The 13051-nt window shown below is 44.0% G+C and overlaps 1 protein-coding gene across 1 annotated transcript in view; it reads right to left on the bottom strand.

Moving 5' to 3' along the window:
• Positions 1 to 13051, bottom strand: part of LOC133555832 (myosin heavy chain, fast skeletal muscle-like) — an 81884-nt gene that overhangs the window by 21167 nt on the left and 47666 nt on the right. Inside the window, exons 17-24 of the mRNA XM_061905241.1 lie at positions 10498 to 10568; positions 10337 to 10424; positions 8671 to 8788; positions 8449 to 8572; positions 8227 to 8363; positions 3978 to 4233; positions 2861 to 3103; positions 2588 to 2764 (exon numbers count right to left, since the gene is read on the bottom strand). Coding sequence (XP_061761225.1) covers positions 2588 to 2764; positions 2861 to 3103; positions 3978 to 4233; positions 8227 to 8363; positions 8449 to 8572; positions 8671 to 8788; positions 10337 to 10424; positions 10498 to 10568 — 1214 coding nt within the window. The remainder of the gene's footprint in view (positions 1 to 2587; positions 2765 to 2860; positions 3104 to 3977; positions 4234 to 8226; positions 8364 to 8448; positions 8573 to 8670; positions 8789 to 10336; positions 10425 to 10497; positions 10569 to 13051) is intronic.

The following is a 13051-nucleotide window of genomic DNA, read 5'->3' as shown; positions in this document are numbered from 1 at the left end:
GAGTCCAGTCCAAAGCGGATCCAACACAGCAGCGAGAGTCCCGTTCACATCGGAGCCAGCAGGAAACCATCCCAAGCGGAGGCGCATCAGCAGCGCAGAGATGTCCCCAGTCGATACACAGGCGAGCAGTACATGGCCACCGGATCGGACCGGACCGCCTCCACAAGGGAGAGTGGGACATGGGAGAAAAAGAAAAGAAACGGCAGATCAACTGGTCTAAAAAGGGAGTCTATTTAAAGGCTAGAGTATACAAATGAGTTTTAAGGTGAGACTTAAATGCTTCTACTGAGGTAGCATCTCGAACTGTTACCGGGAGGGCATTCCAGAGTACTGGAGCCCGAACGGAAAACGCTCTATAGCCCGCAGACTTTTTTTGGGCTTTGGGAATCACTAATAAGCCGGAGTCTTTTGAACGCAGATTTCTTGATGAAATATTAACATTGCAACACATTATTAGTTCACTAAATTGCAATATTAAATTTTGCGCGTAGTATCCTGTTGAAAACGTTGCGGTATGATGACACGTGCGCGTGACGTCACGGATTGTATCGGACATTTTGTTCCAGCCCCGATCCCAGCTATAAGTCGTCTGCTTTAATCGCATAATCACACCGTATTCTGGACATCTGTGTTCCTGAATCTTTAGCAATTTGTTCAATTAATAATGGAGACGTCAAAGAAGAAAGATGTAGGTGGGAGGCGGTGTATTGCGGCCGCCTTTCGCAACACAAACACAGCCGATGTTTCCTTGTTTCCGAAAGATAAATAAATGATGAATGGGTTGTACTTGTATGGCGCTTTTCTACCTTCAAGGTACTCAAAGCGCTTTGACACTACTTCCACATTTACCCATTCACACACACATTCACACACTGATGGGAGGGAGCTGCCATGCAAGGCGCTAACCAGCACCCATCAGGAGCAAGGGTGAAGTGTCTTGTTCAGGACACAACGGACGTGACGAGGTTGGTACTAGGTGGGAATTGAACCAGGGACCCTCGGGTTGCGCACGGCCATTCTTCCACTGCGCCATGACGGTGAAGCTTTACTGTGGAACAGAGCGGTCAAGTGAACACTGTTCCTTACCAGGTGTCAAACTGCAGGTTTCGGCGAGAAAATTGTGGTAATAAGTCGGCTCTTACCGTAGACATGAGCGGATAACTTACGTCGTTTCTCGTGCACCTGTCAACGAGGCAGCTGCGGACTCTCTCGCCTCCACCGACCGGCCTCCCCGAAATGTGGGATGCTTCCACCGTGCGCAACCCGAAGGTCCCTGGTTCAATCCCCACCTAGTAACAACCTCGTCACGTCCGTTGTGTCCTGAGAAAGACACTTCACCCTTGCTCCTGATGGGTGCTAATTAGCGCCTTGCATGGCAGCTCCCTCCATCAGTGTGTGAATGTGTGTGTGAATGGGTGAATGTGGAAGTAGTGTCAAAGCACTTTGAGTACCTTCAATCAATCAATGTTTACTTATACAGCCCTAAATCACTAGTGTCTCAAAGGGCTGCACAAACCACTACGACATCCTCGGTAGGCCCACATAAGGGCAAGGAAAAACTCACACCCAGTGGGACGTCGGTGACAATGATGACTATGAGAACCTTGGAGAGGAGGAAAGCAATGGATGTCGAGCGGGTCTAACATGATACTGTGAAAGTTCAATCCATAATGGATCCAACACAGTCGCGAGAGTCCAGTCCATAGTGGATCCAACACAGCAGCGAGAGTCCCCGTTCACAGCGGAGCCAGCAGGAAACCATCCCAAGCGGAGGCGGATCAGCAGCGCAGAGATGTCCCCAGCCGATACACAGGCAAGCAGTACATGGCCACCGGATCGGATCGGAACCCCTCCACAAGGGAGAGTGGGACATAGGAGAAAAAGAAAAGAAACGGCAGATCAACTGGTCTAAAAAGGGAGTCTATTTAAAGGCTAGAGTATACAAATGAGTTTTAAGGTACTTTCAAGGTAACCTTGAAGGTAGAAAAGCGCTATACAAGTACAACCCATTTATCATTTATTTATTTATTTATTGCGCTTCGCCTCGTCGAGAAACTGGTGGTCACCACACCCCTCCGACTTTCAGGTACCATATAATCTCACTAAAACACTAGTAACACAATAAGCAGATAAGGGATTTTCCAGAATGATCCTAGTAAATGTGTCTAATAACATCTGAATCGCTCCCACCGCCCTCGCCTTTTTTTTCCCCTCTCTAGTCCTTCACTCTAACTTTCCTCATCCACGAATCTTTCATCCTCGCTCAAATTAATGGGGAAATCGTCGCTTCCTCGGTCCGAATCGCTCTTGCTGCTGGTGGCCATGATTGTAAACAATGTTCAGATGTGAGGAGCTCCACAACCCGTGATGTCACACACACATCGTCTGCTACTTCCGGTACAGGCAAGGCTTTTTTATCAGCACCAAAAGTTGCAAACTTTATCGTGGATGTTCTCTATTAAATCCTTTCAGTAAAAATATCGTGAAATGATGAAGTATGACACATAGAATGGAGCTGCTATCCCCGTTTAAATAAGAACATCTCACTTCAGTAGGCCTTTAAAGGTCAACAAAATGGTTTTCCTACATCATCCACTTGCTGTTCCAGCTTAGTCTTGGCCTTGGTCAGAGTGTTGACTTTGTCTTCCTCTGCCTGGAGATCATCCAGGGTCTGCTGGTGAGTCTCTTGAAGGGATTTCTTCTCCTTGGTCAACTTGGCAATGGACTCATCTTGAGATGCCATCTCCTCCGTCAGGTTTTTCACCTGAAATATCGGGATTGATTTGGAACGGTTTTCCTCAATCCAATACATTATTATGTCTAAATATTTATTTTATTGGGAATCATTAGAAATTGGAACCTTGTTTTCAGTGGCATGTTTCTCCTTTTCTACTTTAGCCAAGGTGAGTTCCAGGTCATCAATATCTTTCTTCAACTCTGAGCATTCGTCTTCCAGCTTCCTTTTCTTGGCAGTCAGCTCAGCATTGATTTCTTCTTCATCTTCCAGTCTCTCGGTTGTTTCTTTGAATTTGGCCTCGAGCTGGATCTTGCTCTTAATGAGCCCCTCACACCTCTCCTCAGCATCTAAGAGGTTATCTGTTTCCTACAATAAAAACAGAAACACTTTAATTTGATCAGTATAACCATCAATCAATCAATAAATGTTTATTTATATAGCCCCAAATCACAAATGTCTCAAAGGACTGCACAAATCATTACGACTACAACATCCTCGGAAGAACCCACAAAAGGGCAAGGAAAACTCACACCCAGTGGGCAGAGAGAATTCACATCCAGTGGGACGCCAGTGACAATGCTGACTATGAGAAACCTTGGAGAGGACCTCAGATGTGGGCAACCCCCCCTCTCTAGGGGACCGAAAGCAATGGATGTCGAGCGGGTCTAACATGATACTGTGAAAGTTCAATCCATAGTGGCTCCAACACAGCCGCGAGAGTTCAGTTCAAGCGGATCCAAGACAGCAGCGAGAGTCCCGTCCACAGGAAACCATCTCAAGCGGATCAGCAGCGTAGAGACGTCCCCAACCGATACAGGCGAGCGGTCCATCCTGGGTCCCGACGAGCGGTCCATCCTGGGTCTCGACTCTGGACAGCCAGTACTTCATCCATGGTCACAAGGGAGGGGGGGACATAGGAGAAAGAAAAGAAGCGGCAGATCAACTGGTCTAAAAAGGAGGTCTATTTAAAGGCTAGAGTATACAGATGAGTTTTAAGGTGAGACTTAAATGCTTCTACTGAGGTGGCATCTCGAACTGTTACCGGGAGGGCATTCCAGAGTACTGGAGCCCGAACGGAAAACGCTCTATAGCCCGCAGACTTTTTTTGGGCTCTAGGAATCACTAATAAGCCGGAGTCTTTTGAACGCAGATTTCTTGCCGGGACATATGATACAATACAATCGGTAAGATTGTATTGTTTGTTTAGCACATGTTTTATAAAGTTGTTCTTCTCACTTACTGCTGCTACTTGCAGGAGAAGGTCATTCTTCTCCTGCAGCAAGGAGACCATTTTCTCCTCCATTTCTTTCTTTTTGGCCAAAGATGTAGCCAGGTCTGATTGCATCTTGTCATAATTCTCCTTCATCTGCTGCAGTTCTTTTTCGGTCTCGGCGCTCTTCAAGAGAGGCTTGATCTTGAAGTACAGCTTCAGCCATGGCCAGTTTTTCACGTTCATGAAGGAACGGATGTTGTACTGAATACTGAAGATGGATTCTCTGGGAGATAGATATAGGTAGGTCAGTATTGGGGGTGTGACATTAAGGCAGGGGTCACCAGGTAGCCCGTAAGGACCAGATGAGTCGCCCGCTGGCCTGTTCTAAAAAATAGCTCAAATAGCAGCACTTACCAGTGAGCTGCCTCTATTTTTTAAATTTTATTTATTTGCTAGCAAGCTGGTTTCGCTTTGCTCAACATTTTTTATTCTAAGAATAAAAAATGGGGCGGCATAGCTCGGTTGGTAGAATGGCCGTGTCAGCAACTTGAGGGTTGCAGGTTCGATTCCCGCCCGTGCCATCCCAGTTACTGCCGTTGTGTCCTTGGGCAAGACACTTTACCCACCTGCTCCCAGTGCCACCCACACTGGTTTGAATGTAACTTAGATATTGGGTTTCGCTATGTAAAGCGCTTTGAGTCACTTGAGAAAAGCGCTATATAAATATAATTCACTTCACTAAGAAAGACAAAACTCAAATAGAATTAGAAAATCCAAGAAAATTTGTTTAAATAAATTCATTTATTTTTTTACTTTGCTTCTTATAACTTTCAGAAAGACCATTTTAGAGAAAAAATACAACCTTAAAAATAATTTTAGAATTTTTAAACACATATACCTTTTTTTACCTTTTAAATTCCTGGCTCTTCTTTCCTGACAATTTAAATTAATGTTCAAGTATTTTTTCTATTGTAAAGAATAATAAATACATTTTAATTAATTTTTTATTTTGGCTTCTGTTTTTTCGACAAAGAATATTTGTGAAATATTTTCTTCAAACTTATTATGATTAAAATTCTAAGAAATTATTCTGGCAAATCTAGAAAATCTTTAGAATCAAATTTAAATCTTATTTCAAAGTCTTTTGAATTTCTTTTAAAATTTTGGTTCTGGAAAATCTAGAAGAAATAATGATTTGTCTTTGTTAGAAACAAAGTGCAGTTTGGATTTTAACCTATTTAAAACATGTCATCAAAATTCTAAAATTAATCTTAATCAGGAAAATTTACTAATGATATTTCATAATTTTTATTTTTTTTATTTTTTCAAAAAGATTCGAATTAGCTACTTTTTCTCTTCATTTTTTTCCGATTGAATTTTGAATTCTAAAGAGTCGAATTTGGAGATAAACCATGTTTCAAAATTTAATTTTAATTTTTTTCCTGTTTTCTCCTCTTTTAAACTGTTCAATTGTTTTTTTCATCATTTATTCTCCACAAAAAACCTTCCGTAAAAGGAAAACTGAAGTGAAGTGAATTATATTTATATAGCGCTTTTTCTCAAGTGACTCAAAGCGCTTTACATAGTGACACCCAATATCTAAGTTACATTCAAACCAGTGTGGGTGGCACTGGGAGCAGGTGGGTAAAGTGTCTTGCCCAAGGACACAACGGCAGTGACTAGGTTGGCACAAGCGGGAATCGAACCTGGAACCCTCAAGTTGCTGGCACGGCCACTCTACCAACCGAGCTATGTAGGGGGAGAACGAGGCAGAAGGAGTAGGAGAGCCGGCAGCAACAACCGAGGAGCGAGAGAGAGCAAAACGGCGACGACGAAAGCTTTATTGAAAAATAAACAAGAGTCAAACCTGCAAAAGAGATGTCCTTCCTTGGTGGTCAGTGGAACCCGCACGACGACGGCAGGACGGAAAATCGAATTTAAAGCATTTGTATGCTCGTACAACACTTAAAAACATGAGTTATTATTGAATTATATTTATATAGCGCTTTTTCTCTAGTGACTCAAAGCGCTTTTACATAGTGAAACCCAATATCTAAGTTACATTCAAACCAGTGTGGGTGGCACTGGGAGCAGGTGGGTAAAGTGTCTTGCCCGAGGACACAACAGCAGTGACTAGGATGGCACAAGCGGGAATCGAACCTTCGACCCTCAAGTTGCTGGCACGGCCACTCTACCAACCGAGCTACGCCGCCTGGTAGTAGGGGAGAACGAGGCAGAAGGAGTAGGAGAGCCGGCAGCAACGACCGAGGAGCGAGAGAGAGCAAAACGGCGACGACGAAAGCTTTATTGAAAAATAAACAAGAGTCAAACCTGCAAAAGAGATGTCCTTCCTGGGTGGTCAGTGGAACCCGCACGAGGACGGAAAATTGAATTTAAAGCATTTGTATGCTCGTACAACACTTAAAAACATGAGTTATTATCAGTATGTGAAGTGAAGTGAATTATATTTATATAGCGCTTTTTCTCTAGTGACTCAAGGCGCTTTACATAGTGAAACCCAATATGTAAGTTACATTCAAACCAGTGTGGGTGGCACTGGGAGCAGGTGGGTAAAGTGTCTTGCCCAAGGACACAATGGCAGTGACTAGGATGGCACAAGTGGGAATCGAACCTTCAACCCTCAAGTTGCTGGCACGGCCACTCTACCAACCGAGCTATGCCGCCCGGTAGTAGGGGAAAACGAGGCAGAAGGAGTAGGAGAGCCGGCAGCAACGACCGAGGAGCGAGAGAGAGCAAAACGGCGACAACGAAAGCTTTATTGAAAAGTAAACAAGAGTCCAACCTGCAAAAGAGATGTCCTTCCTTGGTGGTCAGTGGAACCCGCACGACGACGGCAGGACGGAAAATCGAATTTAAAGCATTTGTATGCTCGTACAACACTTAAAAACATGAGTTATTATCAGTATGTGAAGTGAAGTGAATTATATTTATATAGCGCTTTTTCTCTAGTGACTCAAAGCGCTTTTACATAGTGAAACCCAATATCTAAGTTACATTCAAACCAGTGTGGGTGGCACTGGGAGCAGGTGGGTAAAGTGTCTTGCCCAAGGACACAACGGCAGTGACTAGGATGGCACAAGCGGGAATCAAACCTTCAACCCTCAAGTTGCTGGCACGGCCACTCTACCAACCGAGCTATGCCGCCCGGTAGTAGGGGAAAACGAGGCAGAAGGAGTAGGAGAGCCGGCAGCAACGACCGAGGAGCGAGAGAGAGCAAAACGGCGACGACGAAAGCTTTATTGAAAAATAAGCAAGAGTCAAACCTGCAAAAGAGATGTCCTTCCTTGGTGGTCAGTGGAACCCGCACGACGACGGCAGGACGGAAAATCTAATTTAAAGCATTTGTATGCTCGTACAACACTTAAAAACATGAGTTATTATCAGTATGTGAAGTGAAGTGAATTATATTTATATAGCGCTTTTTCTCTAGTGACTCAAAGCGCTTTACATAGTGAAACCCAATATCTAAGTTACATTTAAAGCAGTGTGGGTGGCACTGGGAGCAGGTGGGTAAAGTGTCTTGCCCAAGGACACAACGGCAGTAACTAGGTTGGCAGAAGCGGGAATCGAACCTTCAACCCTCAAGTTGCTGGCACGGCCACTCTACCAACCGAGCTATACCGCCCGGTAGTAGGGGAGAAGGAGGCAGAAGGAGTAGGAGAGCCGGCAGCAACGACCGAGGAGCGAGAGAGAGCAAAACGGCGACGACGAAAGCTTTATTGAAAAATAAACAAGAGTCAAACCTGCAAAAGAGATGTCCTTCCTTGGTGGTCAGTGGAACCCGCACGACGACGGCAGGACGGAAAATCGAATTTAAAGCATTTGTATGCTCGTACAACACTTAAAAACATGAGTTATTATTGAATTATATTTATATAGCGCTTTTTCTCTAGTGACTCAAAGCGCTTTTACATAGTGAAACCCAATATCTAAGTTACATTTAAACCAGTGTGGGTGGCACTGGGAGCAGGTGGGTAAAGTGTCTTGCCCAAGGACACAACGGCAGTGACTAGGTTGGCAGAAGGGGGAATCGAACCTGCAACCCTCAAGTTTTTTTCTGTATGACGGACAGAAATACCCATTTTTGTATATATATATAGATTTATTTATTAAAGGTAAATTGAGCAAATTGGCTATTTCTGGCAATTTATTTAAGTGTGTATCAAACTGCTTGCCCTTGGCATTAATCAGTACCCAAAGGTTGGTGACCCCTGCATGAAGGTATAAATCACTTTTGTAAAGGATATAGAATTACCTCCTCTCCATCATCTTTACAAACTCTTTCCTCATAACATATCCTCTAAAGAGAGCCTGAGTCATGGTCACCAGTGTAGCCAGTCTCTCATCCCTCATCTCCTCCAAGGTACCAAGTAAACCAGCTTTGAAGAACACCTAGGTCATCAAAAAAAGGAAATGAGTCCAATATTGAAACAACAGGACGTGTCTACATAATATTTAGTTTTATCTCTGAAGGCACCTTTGTGTGTCCAAACTTGTACTGAGTGTGATCCACATCAATGGATCCCAGCAGTTTTTCTGAGGCTTTCTTGTTGTCAATGAACTGGCCGTCAGGTATGACACTGGCATTCAAAACTTTGTACCTGTAAGATTATTTAGTTTCATGAATAATATCAAAGTTCGCTGGTGTCGTAGAATTTGATAAGTCAAGGCTTTTTAACGAACTGGAATTCACATTTACCTTTGCTTGAAATCAGCATAGAGGATTCTGCTGGGAAAGCCCTTTCTGCAGATTCTGATGCCCTCCAGCACACCGTTGCATCTCAGCTGGTGGATGACCAGGAAGTTTTCCATCAAACCTGCAAATCATCAGTATGGATTGCTTGTAACAACATTGTTGACATTGCTGCAACACACACAGTGGGGCAAAAAAGTATTTACTGAGCTACCGATTGTGCAAGTTCTCCCACTTAAAATGATGACAGAGGTCTGTAATTTTCATCGTAGGTACACTTCAACTGTGAGAGACAGAATGTAAAAAAAAAAATCCAGGAATTTTAAAGAATTTATTTGTAAATGATGGTGGAAAAGAAGTATTTGGTCAACCATTCAAAGCTCTCACTGATGGCTCAAAATCTCACGATACATGGCCCCATTCATTCTTTCCTTAACACGGATCAATCGTCCTGTCCCTTTAGCGGAAAAAACAGCCCCAAAGCATGATGTTTCCACCCCCATGCTTCACAGTAGGTATGGTGTTCTTGGGATGCAACTCAGTATTCTTCTTCCTCCAAACACCACGAGTTGAGTTTATACCAAAAAGTTCTATTTTGGTTTCATCTGACCACATGACATTCGCCCATGTGCTCTCTGGCAAACTTCAGACGAGCCTGGCTTAAGCAGGGGGGGACACGTCTGGCACTGCAGGAGTTGATTCCCTGTCGGCGTAGTGTGTTGCCGATGGTAACTTTTGTTACTTTGGTCTCAGCTCTCCCGTGTGGTTCTGGGATTTTTGCTCACCGTTCTCATGATCATTTTGACCCCACGGGATGAGATCTTGCGTGGAGCCCCAGATCAAGGGAGATTATCAGTGGTCTTGCATAAATAAATAAATAAATGGGTTGTACTTGTATAGCGCTTTTCTACCTTCAAGGTACTCAAAGCGCTTTGACACTACTTCCACACACATTCACACACTGATGGAGGGAGCTGCCATGCAAGGCGCCAACCAGCACCCATCAGGAGCAAGGGTGAAGTGTCTTGCTCAGGACACAACGGACGTGACGAGGTTGGTACTAGGTGGGATTTGAACCAGGGCCACTCGGGTTGCGCACGGCCACTCTCCCACTGCGCCACGCCGTCCCATATCTTCCATTTTCTGATAATTGTTCCCACAGTTGATTTTTTCACACCAAGCTGCTTGCCTATTGTAGATTCACTCTTCCCAGTCTGGTGCAGGTCTACAATTCTTTTCCTGGTGTCCTTCGACAGCTCTTTGGTCTTGGCCATAGTGGAGTTTGGAGTCTGACTGTTTGAGGCTGTGGACAGGTGTCTTTTATACAGATAACGGGTTCATACAAGTGCCATTAATACAGGTAACGAGTGGAGGACAGAAGAGCTTATTAAAGAAGAAGTTTCAGGTCTGTGAGAGCCAGAGATCTTCCTTGTTCGAAGTGACCAAATACTTATTTTCCACCATAATTTACAAATAAATTCTTTAAAATTCCTACAATGTGAATTCCTGGATTTTTTTCCCACATTCTGTCTCTCACAGTTGAAGTGTACCTAGGATGAAAATGACAGACCTCTGTCATCATTTTAAGTGGGAGAACTTGCACAATCGCTGGCTGACTGAATACGTTCTTGCCCCACTGTATGTACTTAAAAACGAGGTCAAGTCATTTAACCTGGGGTCTTTGATTCATTGGGAATCAGGCAGCGCACAAAGTGAGGGTGAGTGCTCCTCAAGTTGGTCATCAGTTTGGCTAGGTTCTCCTGTGGGTCATTAAACAGACAACTGGTCAGCAACCTTTCTTGACGATCAAGGTTTAGCTAATGCGAAACATACTCTGAAAAGAGCCGACACAGTCTGGAAGGAACTCCCTTTCTTCTTTCCGCCTCCCCGCTTTGCACCAGCGTCTGTGTGTCAAAACATACTAAGTATTATGCAAAGTTGCAACCTCGATATATAATTCATACAATTAACTATGTCAATGATTTTCTGACTTGATGGGTATTGTTGTGTATTATTATCTTGCCGATTGTATTCCCGGCAAGAAATCTGCCTTCAAAAGACTCCGGCTTATTAGTGATTCCCAGAGCCCAAAAAAAGTCTGCGGGCTATAGAGCGTTTTCCGTTGGGGCTCCAGTACTCTGGAATGCCCTCCCGGTAACAGTTCGAGATGCTACCTCAGTAGAAGCATTTAAGTCTCACCTTAAAACTCATCTGTATACTCTAGCCTTTAAATAGACCTCCTTTTCAGACCAGTTGATCTGCCGCTTCTTTTCTTTTTTCTCCTGTGTCCCCCCCCCCGATTGTCCGATGACCATGGATGAAGTACTGGCTGTCCAGAGTCGAGACCCAGGATGGACCGTTCGCCTGTGTATGGGTTGGGGACATCTCTACGCTGCTGATCCGCCTCCGCTTGAGATGGTTTCCTGTGGACGGGACTCTCGCTGCTGTCTTGGATCCGCTTTGAACTGAACTCTGGCGGCTGTGTTGGAGCCACTATGGATTGAACTTTCACAGTATCATGTTAGACCCGCTCGACATCCATTGCTTTCGGTCCCCTAGGGGGGGGTTGCCCACTTCTGAGGTCCTCTCCAAGGTTTCTCATAGTCAGCATTGTCACTGGCGTCCCACTGGATGTGAATTCTCCCTGCCCACTGGCTGTGAGTTTTCCTTGCCCTTTTGTGGGTTCTTCCGAGGATGTTGTAGTCGTAATGGTTTGTGCAGTCCTTTGAGACATTTGTGATTTGGGGCTATATAAATAAACATTGATTGATTGATTGATTGATTGATTCCGAGGATGTCGTAGTCGTAATGGTTTGTGCAGTCCTTTGAGACATTTGTGATTTGGGGCTATATAAATAAACATTGATTGATTGATTGATATTAAAGGGGAACATTATCACATTTTCTGAAGGGTTAAAACCAATAAAAATCAGTTCCCAGTGGCTTATTTTATTTTTCGAAGTTTTTCTCAAAATTGTACCCATCACGCAATATCCCGAAAAACGGCTTCAAGGTGCCTGATTTTAACCCGTCTATTGTCCTGTGACGTCACTGCGTGAAGCCAACAGAAACAAAAGTGGCGGATAGCACAGAAAGGTATAGCACAGTAGCTCGGATTCAGACTCGGATTTCGGCGGCACGAGCGATTCAACAGATTACGCATGTATTGAAACGGATGGTTGGAGTGTGGAGACAGATAGCGAAAACGAAATTGTCGAAGAAACTGAAGCTATTGAGCCATATCACGACAGACAGCGAGGACGAATTCGGCGATCGCCTTCTAACCAACGATTGGTATGTGTTTGTTTGGCATTAAATGTGGGTGGAGGGGAAAGGCTGGATGCAAATATAGCTACAAATGAGGCATAATGATGCAATATGTACATACAGCTAGCCAAAATGGCATGTTAGCATCGATTAGCTTCCAGTCATGCCGCGACCAAATATGTCTGATTAGCACATAAGTCAATAACATCAACAAAACTCCCCTTTGTGATTTTGTTGACTTTATCGTTGGAAATGCATCTGCTTTGAGTGTCGCAAGATATCCACACATTCTAGCCATCTCTGTCGTAGCATAGCTGTCGTCGGTAAAGTGTGCGGAACAAACGAGGGACTTTCGCATCTTTTGGCCACTGGTGCAACTTGAATCCGTCGATTGGTATGTTTGTTTGGCATTAAATGTGGGTGGAGGGGAAATGCTGGATGCAAATATAGCTACAAAGGAGGCATAATGATGCAATATTATGCTAGCCTAAATAGCATGTTAGCATCGATTAGCTTCCAGTCATGCCGTGACCAAATATGTCTGATTAGCACATAAGTCAATAACATCAACAAAACTCACCTTTGTGATTTCGTTAACTTTATCAATAGAAATGCATCTGCTTTGAGTGTCGCAGGATATCCACACATTCTAGCCATCTCTGTCGTAGCATAGCTGTCGTCGGTAAAGTGTGCGGAACCAACGAGGGACTTTCGCATCTTTTGGCCACTGTTGCAACTTGAATCTGTCGATTGGTATGTGTTTGTTTGGCATTAAATGTGGGTAGAGGGGAAATGCTGGATGCAAATATAGCTACAAAGGAGGCATAATGATGCAATATTATGCTAGCCTAAATAGCATGTTAGCATCGATTAGCTTCCTGTCATGCCGCGACCAAATATGTCTGATTAGCACATAAGTCAATAAAATCAACAAAACTCACCTTTGTGATTCTGTTAACTTTATCAATAGAAATGCATCTGCTTTGAGTGTCGCAGGATATCCACACATTCTTGCCATCTCTGTCGTAGCATAGCTGTCGTCGGTAAAGTGTGCGGAACAAACGAGGGACTTTCGCATCTTTTGGCCACTGGTGCAACTTGAATCCGTCGATTGGTATGT

This window comes from Nerophis ophidion, linkage group LG07, assembly GCF_033978795.1.
Source record: "Nerophis ophidion isolate RoL-2023_Sa linkage group LG07, RoL_Noph_v1.0, whole genome shotgun sequence".
Classification (NCBI taxonomy): Eukaryota; Metazoa; Chordata; class Actinopteri; order Syngnathiformes; family Syngnathidae; genus Nerophis; species Nerophis ophidion.
The sequence above is the reverse complement of the archived record's forward strand: the minus strand, read 5'-3'. Positions and strand labels throughout refer to the sequence as shown.